Source organism: the organism of the source record quoted next, unplaced genomic scaffold (assembly GCF_019419815.1).
Source record: "Pyrus x bretschneideri cultivar Hongxiangsu unplaced genomic scaffold, Pyrus_bretschneideri_v1 Contig24, whole genome shotgun sequence".
NCBI lineage: Eukaryota > Viridiplantae > Streptophyta > Magnoliopsida > Rosales > Rosaceae > Pyrus > Pyrus x bretschneideri.
In genome coordinates, this window is record NW_025999546.1 from 2,189,166 (window position 1) to 2,212,235 (window position 23,070).

At 37.4% G+C, this 23,070-nt stretch overlaps 3 protein-coding genes across 3 annotated transcripts; 2 read left to right on the forward strand and 1 right to left on the reverse strand.

The window, feature by feature from the left end:
- The first annotated feature begins 1,050 nt into the window (after positions 1–1,050).
- Positions 1,051–10,298, forward strand: LOC125478271 (exocyst complex component EXO70A1-like). The gene is made up of 12 exons (XM_048586338.1): positions 1,051–1,328; positions 1,644–1,739; positions 2,404–2,609; positions 4,025–4,285; positions 5,170–5,308; positions 5,385–5,597; positions 6,515–6,720; positions 7,013–7,213; positions 7,302–7,401; positions 8,078–8,187; positions 8,300–8,446; positions 9,726–10,298. The coding sequence occupies exons 1-12, from the start codon at positions 1,161–1,163 to the stop codon at positions 9,841–9,843; spliced, it is 1,965 nt and encodes a 654-aa protein (XP_048442295.1). The 5' UTR covers positions 1,051–1,160; the 3' UTR covers positions 9,844–10,298.
- A 2,929-nt stretch (positions 10,299–13,227) lies between these two features.
- LOC125478180 lies at positions 13,228–16,939 on the forward strand. The gene is made up of 7 exons (XM_048585977.1): positions 13,228–13,387; positions 13,534–13,663; positions 14,626–14,709; positions 15,094–15,133; positions 15,655–15,723; positions 15,847–15,956; positions 16,592–16,939. Exons 1-7 carry the CDS (start codon positions 13,369–13,371, stop codon positions 16,740–16,742), a joined length of 603 nt encoding a protein of 200 aa, XP_048441934.1. The 5' UTR covers positions 13,228–13,368; the 3' UTR covers positions 16,743–16,939.
- Positions 16,940–19,676: 2,737 nt separating this feature from the next.
- On the reverse strand, positions 19,677–21,020 carry LOC125478290 (transcription repressor OFP13). Its single transcript, XM_048586383.1, has one exon. It carries the CDS (start codon positions 20,883–20,885, stop codon positions 20,001–20,003), a length of 885 nt encoding a protein of 294 aa, XP_048442340.1. The 5' UTR covers positions 20,886–21,020; the 3' UTR covers positions 19,677–20,000.
- Between the last annotated feature and the right edge of the window lie 2,050 nt (positions 21,021–23,070).

Here is a 23,070-nt window from a genome sequence, read left to right on the forward strand (position 1 = left end):
CCCATCCACCACAAAAAGATAAAAAATTGAAATTTTATTTTCCACCAACTATTATTCTTAAAATAACCTTTATATTGAAATTCTTTTTATTTTTATTGAGTAAACGAAATCTACAAAAAAACGATTCAATGGATCAAGATGCACAACAAAGATGGCATCTGTGCAATTTTACTTACATTTTACACAATTCTCGACGTCTTCTCCATCCTCCAGCACGCCATCCACCCTAAGAACACTGTGTTCCACTTCATCTGCGCTTACCATCACAATCGGTATGTGGATGAGACAAACATGCCTTTACTCTAGTTTTCAAGGCTATTTGCTGGTACTGATAACAAAAACAAACAGATCAAATTAAAAAGGCTAAAGGTGTCACATCCCCGCCCGGCCCTCATCCGCTTTGGGCCCCGACCACGCCCTCTCGATTTTGTTTCTGGGAATTCACACGAGAACTTCTCAGTGGGTCACCCATCCTGGGAATGCTCTCTTGCGCTACTTGCTTAACTTCAGAGTTCCTACGGAACCCGAAGCCAGTGAGCTCCCAAAATACATCGTGCTAGGTAGATATGAGAATATACATATAAGACTTATAGGATTCACTCCCCTGGACGATGTGGGATGTTACAAAAGGTACTGGGGACTTGATTTTTTAAAGATTTAGAGAGGTGGGTTGTTCTAGAAAATGGGGAAGGACGAACCTATCAACCTAAAGGGCAGAGGTTTTTCTTTTCTTTTATCCTATATATCATTTTACAAGAGAGTAAAATTGGTAATAAAATTTTTATTAAAAAGTGAATAAGGAAATAAGACAGTTGAGTGAATTTATCAACACTCCAACATAATGGCAAGTTGGAATTTTAAGAAATAACTTTTTCCAGTTGGGTGTGGGTTGAAATATAATTTTACCAAATAAAAATTCTTGTTGAGCGGGAAAGAGAATGAGAGGAGACTCGAGAAAACACAGCGTCTGACTGCCGGAAAGAAAATGTCCAACTGTCAGTGGGGTCCACCATTACCATCTCGCCAACTTTTAAATATTAAAAATCAAATTAAAATTCAATCCTCGTTCTTTCCTTCCTTTCCTCTTTCGTTCAGAAACTCTGCAGCAACAACGAAGGAGGAGGACAAAGGCGAAGCAGATTCAAACAACAAGGACAAGGATGGGCGTTGTGGCCGCCGCAGGAGGCGGCGATTCATTGAGCGCCAGAGCAGCCACAATGAGAGAGTCATTGCAAAAGAGCCAGACCATCACCGACAGCGTCGTCTCAATTCTTGGCTCCTTTGACCACCGCCTCTCCGCCCTCGAAACCGCCATGCGTCCTACCCAGGTCGGTCCCACCCTCTCATCCTCCTCTTCTTCTTCTTCTACCTTTCGTTTTCTGTTCCTAGAACATCTAAACAGATGCAAGTTCGGATCGCTGCTTTTGAGATTGACTTGGCCTTTTACTTTTTCTCACAGAAGAGTAGCAAATATAATATGTGTGTGTGTGTGTGTGTATATATATGTATATGTATTTTTCTTCTTCTTTTTCTTAGTGACCAAACAGCGGATCTCTCGGATTTTGACTTATAGTTTCATAAGCTTGATCTTAGTTTTGTGTTTTCTTATTTGGGTTGGCTTGTCTGAATTTTGGATTGTGCAGATTAGAACGCATTCTATTCGGAAAGCCCATGAGAACATTGATAAGACATTAAAGGCTGCCGAGGTTATATTGGCGCAATTCGATCTTTCTCGTCAGGTACATTTATCATTTCTAAGCTTTAACTTGTAACAACTTACATACATGTTAGTTAGATAGTATATCTAGAGAAGCATGTCGAGCTTCCTTCACATATCTTGGAATTGATTTGTTGGCTTTTGATTGTTTGCAATTGCGCCGTTCACAATGAATTGTGCCAGTCTGTTCATCCAGGATTTTGGTGCTTACATACAACGAGCATTGTTCACTTTTTGGTTCCATTGTAAGAAACAAATTTGATTTTTGAGAACGTGACTAGATTCGGCAGAAAAACTATAGAACCCTGCCTACAATGTATTTTAAATGGGATTTGAATTTACTAGTTCCACATAGTTTGTTGAATTTTCAATAATCTACCTTACATTTGATTAGAGTTATCCACGCTTTATAGCTTGCAAGAGAGGATCTTACCTTACATTTGATTCCTTTGTAGTCGTTGGATGTTCAATAATCTACCTATCATTGAATAATTCTTTACTATTTCCAGCAGTGAAAATGCTTATTAGAGTTTTAATAGCTGGGATATTACCGTATGAAAGTGTTGTTCTTACCTTATCTTGCCTATGTTTGTACCATTTCACGCATATATTCTGTACCCCTTATGTCTGATGAATAATGTTTTCCCATTTATGGTTGTTGATTTCATTTTGATTTCAATTCACAGGTCGAGTCAAAGATACTTAGAGGGCCACATGAGGACTTGGAAAGTTATCTAGAAGCAATTGATCAGCTAAGAAGAAATATACGGTTCTTTAGTAGCGCCAAAGGCTTTAAGAGTAGTGATGGAGTTCTCAGTCATGCAAATGGTTTGCTTGCTAAAGCTATTTCAAAGTTGGAAGCAGAGTTCAAGCAGCTGTTATCGTCTTACAGGTTAGTATTTGAATGCCAACGATGTTGTTCTTCTGGTGCATTAGTATTTGAACTCTCAAATGTGTCATTGTCTTACAGTCGAGTCCTAAATTATATTTTTTTCAATCTTTTTTATGGTAGAGTCATTAGTGCTGGGGTAATATTGTCCAAGAAAAAAATTGTTAAACTATTAAAGGAAAATCTAACATTGAATTCGTGAATTAAAGTCTAGCATGGAAGAATTACATCTTCTCCAACTATTGTACAATCGAATCCCATCCAATCACTGGAATCCCCAATCTAATCAACGCAATCCCAAACCCATTTCTTTATTGTAACCACTAGTTAACACTGGTGCTTGTTTGAAACAATTTGAATGACAGGGATTGTGAGACTGTGACACAGAGACGTGATGCTGTGGTAGGGGAATATGAAAACCCTAAAAACTAGGATACAAATACGTCAAATAGAATACTATGCATACTTTAAAAATGTGTTTAATTAGCAAATTTCTACCCATCATTTTTATATAGATACCATTAGTAATTTTAGTTCAATGTTCGAACAGGCTTTCTAGAAACAATGTGAGAGGAGAGAATGATGGGCTACTCCACCTCCGTAATACCTCTCGTGGTTCTCTTTATGTAGCTGTTCAGTCCAGCTCTTAGTAATATTCTGTAATATTTTGCATCATGTCAAGAAATTTCTTAATTTCTGTTGGTAATTAGTCACCACATGTAACGTCACACTTCAATTTTTTATTTTTTCTTGGGTTGACCACACATGGTAGGCACAACTTGACAGTATTGAGACTGGTTCCAGTCCAGTCTCGAAGTGACCCTTCCCCTTTGAGGGATCCGTCCCTTTTCTTTTCCACTTCTTCTTGTTATAAATAAGAATAAGGATAATGAAATCTGTAGCTCCCTTTTCTGTTACCAGGAAGGAGAAGAAAGACTCATTTGGTAGGCTAAATTTTCTTTTAAAATTACAAATTGACCTCAAAGTTCCTAAAATTATAATCCCCGTTAGTGCCGTAACCTTACCATATCTGGAACGTATCTATAACTATCCATATTGTACCCAAATGTCAACAGATACTTCAATTTCTGTATACGAAATTTATATCGGGGCCGTATCCGTATGGGATACTCACCCTAAAAACTTTGCAGCATCCATGTTACATAGACTGAGACCCAATTGAATCCAATGTCAAACTATGGAACCAAAATGGTCATTTCCATTAACATCATTGTGTATTTTAATTTTTATTGCTCAACTTTGTGATAAAAGGTGACTTTTCTTTGGGAAATTTAATGTTTCGTTAATGACCTTCAGATAGGTTGTTAGGTCCTCTATTGAACTGTAACTGCGCTTCTTCTTTTTTTTTAGAATTGAATTGTGCTTCATTTACACCATATATTTGTTTTTTATTTCAGCAAACCTGTGGAGCCTGAGCGCCTTTTTGATTGCCTCCCAAACTCTTTGCGGCCATCCTCAGGATCTCCTGGGAATCAGGGTGATTATAGTGGCAAGAATCCTTCATCCAATCACCATCCTGAACACCACAACAGTAACTTAGAAAATGCTGTCTACACACCTCCTGCTCTGATACCACCTCGGGTTCTTCCATTGTTACATGATTTAGCCCAGCAGATGTTTCAAGCTGGTCACCAACAGCAGTTGCTAATAATTTACAGGTAATAAAAGGTCATTCTCTGCTTTTCATTTATCAATGTGTTATGTTGGTTTTTCACTTCCTACTCATGACAACAGGTTATTTCACGTTTTCATATTTTTTGAAATTCAGATGATCCATTAATCAGTTATTGTTTTTGGGTATAAAGTTATTTAATGTTGGTGAAGCTCAATTTTTATTTTTTAGTGACCAGAAGAGAACTGACCTATGTGTGCGGACGCTTCCATATAACATTTTCCATGTTGGGCACCCAAGGACATGACACTTGTGTTGTGTCCATGTGTCAAAGACTTCTATGTATTCTTGGAAATGATGCAACTTCATATGCTAGAAAGAGTTTAAACTTAAGAAGGCATCGATCACTTTTGCCAAGAAAACTGCACTTAGTTATTGTTGTCTTAAATAGTTTGATAAATGGTTCTTTTACAAGCAATTGTTTTCTTAAGCACTGATAGTTCTCCAAATATGTGAATTTTTCACAACTGTATCATAATCTTTGCATCTGGACTTTCAGAAAACGCATAGGGAACACCATGCCCATGTCAACACACCAAAAACATAGGAGTTAAGATTTCAAATCCTAAAGAAAGGTTATTGTGATTGTAGAGGTGTCTGTATGCTATTATGCTTCAATCTCATTTGTAATTTCTGCTGTCCTCCCTAGGTGCCTAACCACACCATTAACATTGAAGCTAGCTTCAGATCTTGTATTTGAATTTTTATTGGTAACTTAAAGTCTACTTTTCCATGCATATAGTAGCGGAATTTGTATGGACTATTATTTTCCGATAGTGCTTTACTTATATGCACTTCTTTGACTCATGTCTTTTTCTGTTTAAATTTGGAATATATTCTATCAATCTTTATCTTGTTTATGTTTTTCAGGGATGCCCGTTCTTCAGTTTTGGAAGAAAGCCTCCATAAATTGGGGGTCGAAAAACTTAGCAAGGATGATGTTCAGAAAATGCAATGGGAGATTTTGGAGGCCAAGATTGGGAACTGGATTCATTACATGCGTATAGCTGTAAGAACTTTACGGAATCTGCTCAGTTTCATAGATTATCTGTGTTTTTCTTCAATACCTAACTGTCCTTGAACAGGTCAAATTACTCTTTGCTGGAGAACGGAAAGTTTGCGATCAAATTTTTGAAAGCTTTGATTCTCTCGGTGACCAATGTTTTGCTGAAGTTACCAGAAGTAGTGTCTCAGTTCTACTTAGTTTTGGGGAGGCAATTGCTAACAGCAAAAGATCTCCGGAAAAGTTATTTGTACTTTTAGACATGTACGAGATAATGCGGGAGCTTCACTCAGAGGTTTGAATAATTTAACAAATTTATAAAGATGCACTAGGTATACAATATGAGAAATTGGAGCTAAGGAGATGACACCCTTAGGTGTAGTTTCATCTCTTGATAACCTGAATTTTGTAAGGATATTGATTTGGTAACAAGTGTAGTTTCATCACTTTGGACGTTAGGAATTCATCACATTTGGTAACATAGGATCATTAAGTATATCAGACAACTTTGAGATCGAGAATTAGGGGATTTTATTTTAAGATTTATTTTCTCTTGTTTCTTTCCCAGATGTGTGTGCTTAAGATACAGATGGCTTTTGTTCCACAAATTATCAATCACATCCATATCAAATTAGATAATTTTTTTTTTTTGGTTTCCGTTTCATCTATATCAAAATACTTGGTTTCATTGTATTTTGACCTGATATTTGTTTGGTTATCTTTCTTTTAGAAATGGGTTATAATCTTTTGTTTGATTTTGCCTCAGGATATTACTATACAGTTAGGGCTTCAATACTTTAGGATGTCCATGATGCTTTATTTTTATTATTTTTATTTTCATAATTGGAAGAATTAGTGTTATCACTTATTTCATTCTGTACACTCGGTGGCTGCTTAAAATGCAATTTTTGTAGAACATCAAATTTAATATAGGGGTGTGATATCCACACACCCCATTTTACTTCTCACACACCTTTTTAATTTTCGGCCATCGGATCAAATGAATTGAAGAAGATCAACGGACAGAAATTATCAAGGGTGTGTGAGAAGTAAAATGGGGTGTGTGGATAGCACATCCCTTTAATATAATACTTATTTTGCATCAACGTGGTTTCTAGGTCACTTCAAACTTGCCTGTCATTGAGAAAGTAGGTAGCTTGATGGCCTGGTGCCAGATTCATGCTTTGAGTTGATCCCTGAATTCATCTGCAGATTGAAACAATCTTCATAGGTAAAGCTTGTGCTGAAATTAGAGAATCAGCTTCAAGCTTGACTAAAAGGCTTGCCCTGACCGCAAAAAAGACCTTTGGGGATTTTGAAGAAGCCGTTGAAAGGGATGCAACAAAAACTGCTGTAACTGATGGCACTGTCCATCCTTTGACAAGCTATGTGATCAACTATGTGAAGTTTCTTTTTGAGTAAGTTCCACAAATTAGGCTTTAAGACTTTTCCTAGTCTTGTGGTCTGACAGTGATGCTCTGTGGTTGGATGATCATTCCTCTAACATGCCTCATAGTTCTATTGAAATCTTTCTTTATGCTGCTTAACTCTTGGATACATTAATACATAGGTACATACTTTTTTGGCCAATTGACCAGCATATGTTTCTCACTTAGATATTAGGTTTTAACGGTTAGATAGGTTTTTTATGCCTATTTCTTATTTTTTCATTAAACAGCTTTTTAAGTTGACCAAAACTATATTTTGCAGTTACCAATCGACATTGAAGCAACTTTTTAAAGAATTTGAAAATGGAGATGAAGATGGTTCGCAATTAGCCGCTGTCACGATGCAAATAATGCAAGCTCTTCAAACCAATTTGGATGGGAAATCTAAGCAGTACAGAGATCCAGCTTTAACTCACCTATTTCTCATGAATAATATTCACTATATGGTCAGATCTGTGCGGAGGTTTGTCTCAGATATGTTTTATTTGACTTTTTGGTTTTAATGTTGCAAGCCTATTTTATGTGGCACTCCTGTTTCCAATTGTGTTCAGATCTGAAGCCAAAGATTTGTTAGGGGATGATTGGGTACAAAGACACCGGAGAATTGTGCAGCAGCATGCAAATCAATATAAAAGAAATGCTTGGGGAAAGGTGCTGTTTGTTAACATAGTTGATTTGTTGCCCAATTGAACCCTGCATGATCTTTCCATAATTTACCTTAGTTTTTGTCTTTATAGGAAGTTAGGAACTTGGTTCTTGCTTTTTGGGCCGTCACTATTTGTATTATAATCGATGTTAAGCTTTTAGCATTTCTTTTATCTTTTAAAAACGTTAATAATGGAGATAAAATCGGTTTACAGACCTTTGAAATCCACAAATAAGAAAAAATTGATGAAAAATATGATCCGGGTTTGAGATATTATATTGTCATTGTGATATTATTAGACGTATTAGTACCCCATTGAGGAGTTATGGAATGTAAGTTTTGTATAAACTGATAGACACGTGCTTTCGTAGTGTTGTGTTTTGATTCTGTCGTGTGTGGTCTGGTATGATCAAACATTAGTTTGGTATGTTGATTCCTATTATAAGAAATAACTCCTTTTTTCAAATCCATGAACAACGTGTTTTTTCATATAAAAATCCATTACATTTGCACAATTATGGCCTTTCTTGGAAAATATGGATTCTCTTTTCCATATGCAGTGATGCAGAAGCTGCTATACGTATATTTAACACTGTCAGCATGTTCATTTTACTTGGAAGTATTTTTCTCTTAAACAGTTTTTCACTACCTTCTGAAATGTTGGTGTTATCCTCCGTGCAGATTCTGCAGTGCCTCTCCATCCAAGGCTTGACATCATCTGGAGGTGGTAGTTCAGTAGCTGGTGATGGGGGAAGTAACAGTGGAGTTTCAAGAGCAATTGTTAAAGATAGGTTGATCTCAACTTCTATCCTATCAAACATACACTTAAAATTAAAATTTGATTATCTATCGATTCATGGATTTACTTTGTCATCAACATTTTGACCTAGCTGAAATGTTCAGGTTCAAGACATTTAATATCCAATTTGAGGAGCTTCATCAAAAACAATCACAGTGGACAGTTCCTGATACTGAGTTGCGAGAGTCACTAAGACTTGCAGTTGCTGAAGTCTTATTGCCTGCCTACAGATCATTCTTAAAACGTTATGGGTGCGTTTTCATCATCTTCTATTGTTTTTCATGCGCTTTCAACATATGTCCTGTATATATCCCTTTAAGAATCATAAACATTGAGGCCCGTTTGATAACCATTTCATTTTAGTTTTCATTTTTTTTCTGCATAGAGATATAGGGAATGTATATGTAGGAATGAGGGATGAAGGGTGGATGAATGGTAGAGGGAGGGTGGAGGGAGAAGTGAAGGAAAATGTAGGAAACAAAATCCAGAAATGAAAACCTACTAAAATTTGGTTTTAGTTTGTAGTGTTTATTTTGCATTTCTTCCACTTACTTCCCACCACCCAGCCTCCGCCTTTGGTCATCCCTCATTTCTCTCATATATTTCTCCTCTATTCCTAGCATTAAGTGGAAACTACGACTGAAAAACTGAAATGATTGTCAAACGGGCCAAAATCTCTGTAATTGGTGTTATAAAGAGTAATTTTAGGAGGAAAAATAAAATTTCTGAAACGGAAAAGAAACTAGATTGCCTAACAGATGTAAATACATAGACCAAATTGGATAAATTGAAAACACCTACTACTTTGGCTAAATGGGTAAATCACATTGACCATTTTGACAGTTAAGCCTTGTAATTTATTAGACCAAACTTGATGCTCTGGCTCTGAAGTCTGGACGTTAAGTCCTTGTTGGGTCTCGAGGATTGGATTGGAAATAAAATAACCCACTATAGTCAAAGGATGTTGAAGATAAAGGTGAATGATTTTAAGATTTTCATTTGAAGGGAATTAGAAGGAGATTAGACATGAATGAAACTTAACCCTTCCAATCCTACCATTTTTGGGGGACTGGAAGGAAGAAGTTTCCTTCTTGAGTAATCTATGTAATTCCGTGAAATGAAAAATCATTCACCTTAACCTATTATGTTGAATATAGTGAGGTCAGTCATTCCAATGCAGTACTAGAGACCAAACGAGGCGACAACCACTATAAACACTTCTCGCTAGACCCAAAGACTTTATTTTTAGATTTGGACACGGACTTAGTCTTGAGCTTCAAAGGAGGACATCTCTTATCTCACCATGCTGTAGATACTCTCATCATTTATTCATTTATTTATCTACGGAACCTAATAGGACGATAATTCATTTCGGTTATTCTGGCTGAATGATATGTAACTATTGTTTTTTAATTGGCGTGGAAATCATCTCAAAGGTGTCATTGTTTTCATTTTCACCTTCTCAAAATATGTCCAAGTGTGAGTTGCATCTATGGGTTCCAAAATCTGTATATTCTGTTTGTCTCACAGGCCTCTTGTTGAGGGTGGGAAGACCCCCCAAAAGTACGTCAGATACACAGCGGAGGATCTCGAACATATGTTGGGTGAATTCTTCGAGGGGAAGAACGTGAATGAGCCCAGGCGGTAGATTTGACTTGTCTCTCGCTCTTTCTGGCTCTGTGATGGTTTTGCGAACTGATGTATACTATCGGCTTTGGTACCCTGTGGAACGCTCGTTGCCCTTTCCCGGTGAAAGTTGGCATCTAAATCCCTGCATGGTTTCAATGGATTTATGTTTAGGCAGGTAATGAGTTCGGCATCCATCTGGAAAATGAAAAATATAGATTTGTAGATGTTGGTTTGGTGCTTAATAGCACACTGAATAAGAGGAGTCTTTCTACTGTTCTGCATATGCTTGTATAGTCCCTATGGCCCGGCGGCATTCCAAGTGCATATTTGTAATTTTACATAAATGGGCTGTCGTATTTCAGACCAAATTAGGCTCTTTTCTTGAATATTTTCAAAACCCATCACCGTCGGCGAATGTTATTTTTTGAGCAGATTTTAAAGTTCTTTGAGGAATACCAATGATTTTGTAAACCCAACTACGCTTGCATGTTTCTGTACTGCCTAATGGATTCCAAATCTGCCACATCATCAATTTAATTGTCATCAATTTAATTTTCAAAATGATTTTACGTGAAAAAATTGGTATCAAATTTTGCATCAGTCATAATATGTCTATGATTGGAGTGTTCAGCTCCCAACTCTTCCATGTCCATCGGACAAGCATCATTGAGAAGAAATTATTAGGTAGTGCAGTAGTACCACGTCAACCACCTTAAATAATTTAGATGGTTAAATCGGAAATTTTTTTACTGGTAAGTGAGAGGTTTTAGGCTTAATTGTCGTCAAAGATGAATTTAAATTATATTACTGCTAGCCTATTATGAGACTTAACATACTCTCTCATTCTGTCACATCCTGGCCTAGGGCGGACACTTCCCGGGCCCGCTCCACCACCGTAGCACGATATTGTCCGCTTTGGGCTTACCATTTCCTCACGGTTTTGTTTTTAAGAACTCACGAGCAACTTCCCAGTGGGTCACCCATCATGAGATTACTCTCGTGCACTACTCGCTTAACTTTGGAGTTCCTACGGAACCTGAAGCCAGTAAGCTTCCAAAAGGCCTCGTGCTAGGTAGGGATGAGAATATACATTTAAGGATCACTCCCCTGAGCGATGTGGGATGTCACAATCCACCCCCCTTGGGGGCCCGACGTCCTCGTCGGCACACACGAGGCCAGGGTTAGGCTCTGATACCAAATTGTCACATCCCGGCCCGGGGGGACCACTTCCCGGGCCCACTCCACCACCGTAGCACGATATTGTCCGCTTTGGGCTTACCATTTCCTCACGGTTTTGTTTTTGGGAACTCACAAGCAACTTCCCAGTGGGTCACCCATCATGGGATTGCTCTTGTGCACTATTCGCTTAACTTTGGAGTTCCTACGGAACCCGAAGCCAGTGAGCTCCCAAAAGACCTCGTGCTAGGTAGGGATGAAAATATACATTTAAGGATCACTCCCCTGGGCGATGTGGGATGTCACAATCCACCCTCCTTGGGGGCCCGACGTCCTCGTCGGCACACACGAGGCCAGGGTTAGGCTCTGATACCAAATTGTCACATCCCGGCCTGGGGGGGGACCACTTCCCGGGCCCGCTCCACCACCGTAGCACGATATTGTCCGCTTTGTGCTCCGACTATGCCCTCACGATTTTGTTTTTGGGAACTCACGAGCAACTTCCCAGTGGGTCACCCATCATGGGATTGCTCTCGTGCACTACTCGCTTAACTTTGGAGTTCCTACGGAACCCAAAGCCAGTGAGCTCCCAAAAGGCCTCGTGCTAGGTAGGGATGAGAATATACATTTAAGGATCACTCCCCTGGGCGATGTGGGATGTCACAATCCATCCCCCTTGGGGGCCCGACGTCCTCGTCGGCACACACGAGGCCAGAGTTAGGCTCTGATACCAAATTGTCACATCCCGACCTAGGGGGGACCACTTCCCGGGCCCGCTCCACCACCGTAGCACGATATTGTCCGCTTTGTGCTCCGACTACGCCCTCACGGTTTTGTTTTTGGGAACTCACGAGCAACTTCTCAGTGGGTCACCCATCATGGGATTGCTCTCGTGCACCACTCGCTTAACTTTGGAGTTCTTACGGAACCCGAAGCCAGTGAGCTCCCAAAAGGCATCGTGTTAGGTAGGGATGGGAATATACATTTAAGGATCACTCCCCTCAGCGATGTGTGATGTCACACATTCCCTTTGTGAATAATATTGTTTATTCAATAAAAAAGAAAAAAGGTCGGAAATCCTCAATTGGAGACAAAACTTAGGTTACACCATTGTCCCAATTGCTGAGGCTGCAGCGTTGCATGCGTGATACTTTGAACTTTGTTCACCACCGGAAGTACAAAGACATCCTTGTTGAAGCCGATTCAAAACTTGTCATCGACATTATTTCTGGACGTTGCTCTCTTCCTTGGAGACTCCAGATGATTGTTATCTAATAGGATTTAGGATCGAATTTCATAAATGACTAGTTCAAATCAAATTATTATAGCACGCTTATTGTGTGACTTGTAAATTTTTCACTCCGTGGTATAAATATAGTAAAACCTCCATATGGTATGTTTGTCTAAATAAATATATATGGTCATTTGTCTATATAAATATATATGGTCATAGCGTTGGGATTAAATCAATTGTATGAGGGTAAGGTTTGTATCCCCCTCTTTTCCTGTATTTTCTTTTTCAAGAAGAGTAAGGTTTATATCTTCCTCTTTTTCTCGTATTTGGTTTTCTTGTTTTATAAGGGGTAAGTTTATGTTCTCTGATTAAGCGTAACTTTTTTTTTTCATATCAATAAAATTCTCTCGTACCTGCCGAGGTTCCTAATAAAAAAAAAAAATTTTGAATCAATTGTATGACGACATGGTGGTTATTACTTAAATGTGAACGTATGTATGAGTTTGCCTTCGATAATTCAGCCTACCAAATAGTTGACTTTATAAACAATATTCACCTTTTAATTTCTTAGAATCAATATTCACCGTTCGTTTCCAAAATTAGTGATGAAAAATGATGGATGCAATGCTTCTTTAACACCAAAAGTTGATAAAGGGCATAAAACATGCTTCAGATGTTAGAATTACTTTGGCTTTAAATATCGTTCGGGTTAAAAAACAAGAAGGTGAACTTGTTGTCGGGTCATTATGTGTCTGCAAGCTCAAATATAGGACACTATTTCTAACGAATACATCATCCTATACAACTTTAGAGAAATATTTTACTTTATTTTAAAATTTCATTTGTGAAACTGCATATTTTTGGATTTATTGGCAATTAGGCGAGTCCTTTAAAACGAAATTTAAAGAATTATACGAGGTATCATCAATAAATAAATAAATAAATATATATATAATAAAAAGGCAAAATAAATAAGAGAGAAATGGACAAGGAATGGCCACGTTGCGCGCCATGAAGCCAGGACTTGTTGTTTGTTGAGTTGGCTGAAGTCGCTGCAACCTCTTCTTCTCAGTTCTCAGTCTTGTGTTCTTCTGAAACTATCACCTCACCTGTTTCGCCTTCTCATCGCTCGCCATGGAGAAGCATCCACAAGGTTTCATTTCTCCTTTTATTATTATTTTTTTTTTAATTTGTCTGACTCTAATTGAAGTGGGTTTTTCTACAATTTTCCTTCCGTTGCTGGTTTTTTTTATTTTTGAATTTCCATATTCGCGTGGTCTCAAATTTTCATATATGAAGGAAAGGAAAAGGAAAAGGAAGGGAGTCAGGGTCAGACGAAGAAGGAAGGCAAGTGTGAATTTATTTCAGGCAAGCAGGACGGCGTTTCAGCTTCTGTTCATGATGATATCATTCTTCACATTCTTAAACTGTGAGTCTCAGTTTCACTCTCTCTCTCTCTCTCTCTCTCTCTACCATCTTACACTAACAGAGAATTTAAGCATATCGGTTATTAGCAACAGAAAGGTTGCTCTGTTTTGACTGAAGGGTCACGGTTCTTTGAGTTGTGAACACTGTTCTAAAAATTGCCGCTTAGGCGCTAAGCAGTTGGTCACCGTCCCGATTAATGCTTAGTCCTTTAAATATTAAGAAAGCGCGCCTAGACACCCTCCTAAACCACCTAGCACCCGTCCAGACTCGCCTAGGTTGCAACTTAGACAGAAAATAGATAATTTTCATTTTGTATTTTATTTTTTTCAATAAACTGTAAGAGATTTATTGAATACTTAAATGAACACACATTATATGTTTGTTCCCCATGTTTTTCTTATAATCCAATGCTTCATAATATATATGTTATTCTATTTTGTAGTTTATGATGAAATTATATATATTTTAAGTATAAACAGACACTTATTTATACGAAATATAATAGATCTACTTAAATCCGCCTAGGCATCCGTCTAGGCCCTAGCCCGTCGCCCGACTAGCGCCTAACGTCTTTTAGAACCTTGGTTGTGAAAACAACCTCTTTGCAAACTTGCAAAGCAAGGGTAAAGCTGCGTAGAGGTTCCGCAGACTCTCCCAAAGCAGGGAGCCTTGTTGACTTTGGTCACCCTTTTGTTGTTAGCATGTTGAGACAAAGCTGGTTTTCATGCTTGTATATAGCCTTACACTCGTACAAGTTATTGCATTGTCAATCCTAAAAATGGCTTACTTCATGCATGATCAATTAAATGGGAAAAACATGATTAATTTGAAGAGTAAAAGTTACAAGGTGATCATTTCCCTGTACAACCTGCATATCAAATTGAATTCAATTGATGGTTTTATATTTCTTTTTTCCTTTTTTCCCGGTAAATTTGATGACAAGTTTGTTTTGAATCATTTCAGATACGGGTCCTGTGCAACGCCTTCCGACTTTGAAATCTACTCTCCAAATGCTTCCTTTGAGGACCCACTGATGTGCGCTCGTGGGTATGTATTAGCAATTTGGCATCAGTCAATTTATATGGAATTTTTACATTAACTATGCTAGAATTTCATTACTTAGTATACTCGTGACGAAATCAAGCATTTTCCTACTGGGACTATCCATAAAACTACCTTGGCTTCGCCTTCGCTTTTGAAACATTACGTCCAATTTGAAGAGTTAGAGGGTATCTTCCTTGTTGGTAGACCAATCTTCCACCAAAATATGAGCTTGTTTTTGTCGTACTCAACCGATGCTCAGTATATGGGATATATCACCTTTTCAATAAGCTGGTTCATTGCTAGATCTTGTTGCTTCATTAACTCTGTCAGACTGAATTTATAATTTGCAATCTGTGCATTACATTATCTCTATATGTCTTTTGGCAGGTTGAAACAGATCAAATCGGCATTTTATTCACTTCCCAAGGTCCTGTTTCCATGCGGAATACAATGTTCATTTTTTTTTTTCTCGTGTGAAATTCTTTTGGGTATCTTTTAAATTCAGTGACAGTTGATGTCATGATATTGCTAGAGCCTTTGAGCATGCGAAGGCTCGTTGGATTCGTTTCTTTTGTTTTTGTTTCCTGTTCTGGTTCAAATGGTTTGTAGTGTATTGCCAACTGTAAAAAGAGATTGACATTGAAGGTTAGCTTGGACTAAATTTCACGATTTATATTAGAGAGTGCTTCACTGAAAACCCGAATTGTTCGTTTATATATAAAAGTGTAGGTTAGCTTGAAATGAAAAGTGATTTGGTTTGAAAGCCAAAGAATAATTTGGCTTAAGCTAAGATAGTATTTTCTTCATGAATGACTGGTTTGAGCGTTCTGGTGTGGCGGTTAATATGACGGCGTTGCTGTCTTTCTTCTTGCTGTAAATTTGTGATCACTGCTGTTGAACGTATTGTTTCACATTTTAACAGCTATGATTTGCCTTCCTATATTTCAGGTCTTTAGTGAATCAAGAATTGTGGAATACAGCGTCAAAGAAAATATGGTTTCACCTGGAAATCACGAGGTCCGGAATTACTTTTGCAACTCTCATCGATTTTCTTTCTGTTTGATCTTTTACCTATATGCTTTTGTTGGGTCACTGTGTTGTGACAAGACCTAAGTAAAAGTTCCTGTCAATTGAGTCCAGGTATGGATTGATAACAAGCAACACTACAAGTTCATGGGGAAAGACATAGATATGATATCCCTCATCAAATTGTCTGTTTTGGAAGGAAAAGTCGTTCGCCATGAAGATTGGTATGCTCTGCAAGCTCTAATATACTTTCTTTTAAGTCAAATTTTGGAGCAAAATATGCTTTCTTCTGATTCTCTGATGTTATGTGCAAAATGCATGATAGATATCGAGTAAGATGCATTTAAATACAGTGTAATATGCTGTTGTATATGCGATTTTGTTTTATGATCGATGTTAAACCCTGAGAACAAGGTAGTCTGAGAGCCAAAGTTTTGTTTAGGGTAGTTCTCTCCCCACCCTCTCTGGCTGCACATAGCACACTTGCTAAGAGCTTGAATGCACAGAAAAACCTGACCGCGTGGTAAGTTGTATGAGTAACATGCAGATGCGGCATAAATGTAAACCAAAGTTTCATCAATGGAATATAGGTAGAAAGTTGTTCGTAAGGATTTACTTTCAGAACAGATGTCGTTGAATTTTTTACCGAGCTACTCAGTATATTCCTTAAGAGTGGTGAGTATTCATCGAAGCATGGGGTTTTAGAGCTGTATAGTCTGTCTAAGGACCGATGTGGATCATAGATCTCTAGTTCAATGTGAGATGCAGTTCTTGTTACCAAGAACTCATTCCTAAATCTGCAACACTATTTACAGAAATTTTTGGATGATGTTTGAAATGGTACGTGAAATTTGTGTAGGTGGGACAAGAAGCCTCTTTCAAACAGAGAAACGGTGAAGGTGCCGCTGCTTGGCCGGATTTTGGAAATGGCTCGTAGGGGCTCAATGCTGGCAACTCATGTTATGATGGGGTTTGGGAAGGATCCACCTAATTCCACGCCTACAAAATGACTTTGGATATCAAATTAAGACTCATGTTTGTATAATATTTTCCTTTGGGTTTGTGAATGTTTTTCTGCAATTTATCTCCTGTTAAGAAGGCATGTCAACATAAACGTTAGAGCTCAAAACCAGCACCATTGTGTGCTTTTGTAAATATATTACACTGTATGGACGGACAACTGCGTACGTACGTACCTTCTACGGCATCAAGGATTCCACATATATACGCCAAAGTTGCTACATGAAATAATTTCGTTATACTTCAAATAATTTTGTTGAGGGACACCTTGTGTTGCTCATTCTGTAACTTTTTTTTTAATAATCCAAACTGTCTATAATTAGTACATCATTTATAAATTATTTTGCAAAAATATTGATAACTCCAAAACTATTAAGACATTCAATTGTAGGGAAGAAAATAGATGAATACGGTTTTTCAAAGAAACACTATTACAACTTCCAATTTATCCCACAGTCAAATGATTTTGAATTTGGTGATTTTTGTAGAATATAATGCTCAAATAATAAACGGGACTTGGTAGTATTTTTAGTGTTGATTATTAGAGTAAGTCCACCTGTAGCCCAATTAACAAGGCAATTGGGTTAAATTGCCCTTGGCCTCAGAAAGGGCCCGCCTATCGTCCACTCAGAGCACTTCTACCGTTAGGTTGAGCCCGATGGACTATCCCCATTTGCAACCCAATCATCTCCCTTTCTTACTCTAGCCCATTCGAGCAATTGGGCCAAGGGGGAGCTCGTGGGAAAGGGCAGGCGGCAGTCCAAGGCCCGAGTGCTTAAGGGCTATGTGATGCAAGGCTAACGTTAGCCACGCTATACAAACAATTTGTGTCAAGCGCGTGTATAACACGCATGCGTAGGGGCGCGTCACAAACAAGATTTCAAGCAGTGAGGCCCGCGGTTGGAATTCTTATATGTTAACATTACTGGGCGCCACATGGCACCCTCAAGGTCGTTGGATTTCAACGACTATTTTTTCTAGACCGTTGGATTTCCAACATTCAAAAAAATTTTCAAACCTCCCTCAATGGCTAGATGACATGGCACAATCTCAATCATTCGATTCTAGATCAACTATCCACGTTTTTCGAATTTAAATTTTTTTTAATAAGGAAAAAAAATCTGATATGTTACTATTATGCCACGTGGCACAATCTGGAGGGTTAGGTTTCAAATTTTCTTTAATCCAACAGCAGAAATTAATTAAGTTAATAAAAAATCTTAAAAATTAATAAAAAAATCTTAAAAAAAAAATTTAAGATTTTATTTTTCTATAAATACCTTATAAATATCTTATCGAAATCTATACTCAAATATTCTAAACAGATTGTGACATGTGACACGACGTGATTGGTTAAAAATCTTATCGGAAATCTATCTTTAACGATTCTAGAAAGGTAACAACACGTGGTGTGATGGAATTGGATAAAAATCTTATCAAAATCTATCACCAAAAATTGTATTTTCAGACAATAACACGTGGCGTAATCAAACCGATTAAAAATCCTATCCAAAATTACAAATAAAATTATTTTTTATTATTTTATAAAATAAAAAATACTAATATTTAATTGCCTATTGTCATGGCTATTCAGTTTAGAGGTGAAGATACAAAAGGCAATTACTGTTCATTAAAAGCAATTACTATTTAGTGGAGGGGATTCAATTGCCAATTGCCCTGGGGGACCTTCCTACACTGGAAGTGCTCTAAAGAGGAGGTAATTGGAGGAATGGCAAGAGCCTATTGGGCTGCCATGCCAATTCTCGCCTGGACTTGGAGAGATTTTTCAGTGTGACCGTTATATGAGGTAGTACACCACGTGTCCTTATATAAATGGTGGGTTATGTGTTTTAAAATGTTAATAACTTAAAAATTAAAATTTTCCACCACTTGCATAAAAACATGTGGTGTACCATCCTTATTCTCGTCACAACTAAAAATTTCTCCTGGACTTGAGCTCGTGGGCAATGGCCAATGTCATCAACGATGTCAACAACAGACGAAGGGCCCCCCACTTGCAAGCCACAGAGCCAAAAGGCTCTTTTATCCGTGCACTTCAGCCGCTGAATTCCAATGGGCCCTTGATTTAGACCACTGGATTTTCAAAGGTAGACAAATTTTGCAAAAGAATCTACAGCTACCATGTGGTGCAATCTGGGACATCCAACGGTTTAAAAATCAACCAGGATAAATTTAATGGTAAAAAATACAAATAAAAAATAAAATTAAAAACCAAAAGACCAAAAAATACCCAAAAATTTTTTTTCTATAAATATCTAACAATCTTCTTCATTCCCCACATCATAACCCAATATTTTTTTTTTTTTACTACAATCTCCTATATTTGTTTTCTACTTCCCAATTCCTTTTGTTACCACAAAAAAAAAAAAAAAAAAAAAAGGGTAAGAGGGCAATTAGTTGATCAAGGAAGACGTTGCTTTGCTTAAGTGTTGAGTGCGTGTTACTCATGACCTTGTCATGAAAATGAGATGATGGTGCAACAAATATGGACGAAGATTCATGCACAATTTGTCAAGCAAATTAAGGGCACATCTTGGATCAAGCAATTTCTATTATGTAGGCCCTCATAAGATCAGAAGCAATTTATCGAAGTGGCAATAATCTATCAAATAGGGTGCTAACATTTTATTATTAAAATATTTCAAATGTATTATGTAATTTATTATTTTGTTTCACAATTCTTTTTTCAACAACTACAAGCATAAATGTGGTTCAATCTTGATAACAACAAAAGATCATTCATAAAGCAAGAATGTCGAAACGTTGTGAAACATACTCTGAAATACAAAACTATTGCCATACGTTGTAAAGCATACTCCAAAGTCCAAGCTACTGAGAATAATATTATTTTAACATCTTTGGTGGGTTATAATGCTATGCTTTTGTCTTGTATTTGAAATAAATTATTGAAATTAGAAAGCCGTTTTATTTTCGTAGAACAAACTTACAAGGCATACAAAATATATTTGTGAATGGTGTCATTGCCCTTCACAAAAGAATGGACTTCCACAAAGACAATTACTATTCAGAATAAATAGTAAAAGCATATTCACTGCCCTTAACCCCCTTGCCTTGCTCTTGCCCTCCAAAAACGGATGGACTCGCTCTTAGCCCAATCTAAAACTATACGAATGTTAGATTAAATGATATAGAGGATTAGGATCGTGGGACACCTATCTTTTGACAGATTTTGACCTCACATGACATGACGGGGATTATAAATATAGCTAAGACATTGTGATCTCTACTTGTTCTGCAATGTCATCCTCCTCCTGACCTTGAAAAGAACATGACAATGGAGAAGATCTAGAAAAAGAAGAAATGGCAGAAGAAAAAGAAGTGGAATAATAATAATTATGTTGAGAAGGAGCAGCTGCAGCAGCAGAAAGAGCAAGAAGGAGATCCACAAATGCTGCCACTATAAAGCCATGGTTGTTCTTCTGGTTGACCTTCAAATACCATCCCAACAGCTCCTCCAAACCCTCCCAATCTTTACTAAGCCCATGACATTCCACCATCTCCTCCATTGACCTCCTAAAATCTTTCAACGGATCCTCCGATTCCATGCTGGCTAACACCGGCACGTACTTTTCCTTCAACAACGGATTCATCATCTCTCCTCCGCCGGCGCCTTTCGCCTTTTGTACCATGGAGCTCGTGCCTTCCGGCTTGAAAAACAGCCTCTCGGATCTTGCCCCTCGGACCACCACCGTATCCAAGGACTCCTCTCCGTCCTCATGATGACACCCGGTTGTTGACTGATTATCTGAGGAGGAGGATGAGTTTATGAACCAAGACTGATCAGCTCCTCCTTCCGTAACTGGATCCAAGAAGGCGGAGTTGACAGTCTTGAACATGTTGTCACTGCCACTGCGGGCTCGGAAGGAAAGCGTCTTGGGGTGGTTGCAAGAGGGCCAGTACTGCCATGGCGCTGCCGATGTGGCTGCTATCGTTGTTGTTTCCTTCTTTTTGAAGAGACAAGGCAACTTCATTGGAAGGATCCAATCCAAGACGTCCGTCAGAGAGCTTACAAAGTTGGTTGGTATCGATCGGAAATCTGGGATGTTTGTTGTGAAGTTTGTGATAGCGTTAATAATAATGTGATAGATCATATATATATAGGTGGCCAGTTACAACTTAGATAAGAGGAGATGAGTGACATTTTAAAAAAGGAGAGTAAATGGAAGATGGAGAGAAAATGGGGTTTTGCTGACGGTGGTGGTGGTGGTGGTGGTGGTAGGGCCTTTTCATGTGTGTATTCAATTCCTTGTTTGTACAATATTGAATGGTGTTGAATGCCTCCCCCATCAAAACATAAATTTTTTAGTGTGGTGAAAACACGATTCGGTATATCAAGTATTATAATATAAATAGTTACTGAGTCGTATTTTCGGCATACTGAAAAATCTTTACATCAAAACAACTCAACAAAAAAATTGATTTTTTACACTCCATTTTTAGCCTTCTACACACTTTTATTTAATCATGACTCTTGATTTTGTTATCCGGTGACTATAAATAAAAGGCGGTGTGAGAAGCTAAAAACAATGTGTGAAAGTCACATCCTAACAAATATTCTATGGTGAATACTCTAGGATTTTCAACAGCTAAATCTTGATTTTTTTTTTTGTTTTTGACCAAAGATCTAATGGTTAAAAAGTCAGAGAATTTGATTTGATATTTCCAACTTTAGTAATGCTATTCTTACCGAACCATCAATTAAAAACTTTTTAATAAACCAATAATTATGAAAAAAATTGATAAATTAAATGATGATTGTGGTGTACAATGATTTCCCCTTTAAATTCTGCTTCTCACTTCCCCCAGTTTTTATTTTTTTCCACGCCAGTCGTCCAATAATTCTGCTTCTTTCTTCCCATAAACTCTTTTATTTGATTGTATTGAAACTGATTAACGGTCATATTGTCTAATATTTCTATTTCTTTAGAAAAAAAATAAAAAATAAAAAGAGCTCTTCTTCTTTTTCGGAGGTTATTACAAAACTGACGTGGAAAAGAAGAAATCAAACATAACCAAGCAAAATTCATATGACCAAGCAAAATTCATATGACCTATTTAAGAGGGAACGGCTGAACCCCATCATATACAATTCTCCTCTGCCCAACGTCTTTATGAGGAGTTAGAGGTTACAACCTCCAAAATAGACTACTCATTTTGTGAATCTTTTATCTTCTTTTTTTTTTTGCTTTTTTTTCCCCCTTTATCCTATTTATCAATTATTTTCATTGACACTGAAAATGAGATCCCGAACATAGAACTTCTTCAAACAAAGAGATCCCACTAGGCAAATGAATTTGTACACGTTGCAAAACACTAGACATGAAAAAAGAAACTCTAGCCGCTGTGAAGATTACCCACCGAGTTTCAGCTCTGTATCACTTTGAGTCGTAAAAAGATAGAAAATTTCTTGTGGTGACTTGGTTCGAGCGATGCTCAAATTTAAGCACACCATCATCTTGCAAGTGGTGGACAACCCTAATAGTTAGGGTCTTCCTCTTCAACTCACTACATTTCGTGCGTAGAAATATGACTCCTTGTATTAATTTGAATAAAATACTACTTAATATATCCCTAATTCGTTTCTAACTCTCTTGCCGCACCTCGTTCTTTGTCTCTCTAAATTTTGACCTGCACAATTTTTATGTCGTCCAATGGCATGTTTGCTTCCCGAATTAAATTTGGTTAATGAAGTGGTCAATCGTAGGAGGTCAACAAAGCATGTGCAGTTTAGGATGATTAAGGTGGGTAGGAAAAAAACAGTTCACGGTTCATGTACAACTATTTTCCCTTCAAAACAATCAAAAGTCCATCATTCGGAAGACATTGCGATCCATAGTCCGACAATCGCATCGTTTATTTGGATTGAGTAGAACATGAGAATTTAGATTCATGCATATCTTCAAGGAATTAAAATTAGATAGCTCAACCATATTAGTGATGTATCTTACAATTTTAAGGCTTATTTTTAGCTACGTCATCCGAAACTCTATTTAATTTTATTTTGCTTTTTATAACTCAAAACTTATTATTTTATTTCCTAAAACTTCAAATTCGTTCTACTTTGACTTGTGAGCTCTCTTCTATCTAAAACTTATAGGTCGCCTCATAAAATTTATGTAGGACTCAACACTCGATAAAACTATGCAATTTAATTATAAATCTCCATTATGCATTAATATTAAAATATCATAGAATATTAAATTTAAAAGAAATTAAAGAGACGAAAGAAAAAAATTTGATCAGCATGGCTCACTCAAATTCTACTCACATAAGAAA

Bases quoted from the DNA above. Each gene is read 5' to 3' on its own strand.
- LOC125478271 (XM_048586338.1), top strand. From the start codon at position 1,161: ATGGGCGTTGTGGCCGCCGCAGGAGGCGGCGATTCATTGAGCGCCAGA. The intron at 2,610-4,024 runs GTTAGTATTTGA...TTTTTATTTCAG, and splicing joins CAGCTGTTATCGTCTTACAG to CAAACCTGTGGAGCCTGAGC. The intron at 7,214-7,301 runs GTTTGTCTCAGA...AATTGTGTTCAG, and splicing joins ATGGTCAGATCTGTGCGGAG to ATCTGAAGCCAAAGATTTGT.
- LOC125478180 (XM_048585977.1), top strand. The intron at 15,134-15,654 runs GTCCTGTTTCCA...CCTATATTTCAG, and splicing joins CATTTTATTCACTTCCCAAG to GTCTTTAGTGAATCAAGAAT. The intron at 15,957-16,591 runs GTATGCTCTGCA...AAATTTGTGTAG, and splicing joins GTCGTTCGCCATGAAGATTG to GTGGGACAAGAAGCCTCTTT.
- LOC125478290 (XM_048586383.1), bottom strand. From the start codon at position 20,885: ATGATCTATCACATTATTATTAACGCTATCACAAACTTCACAACAAAC.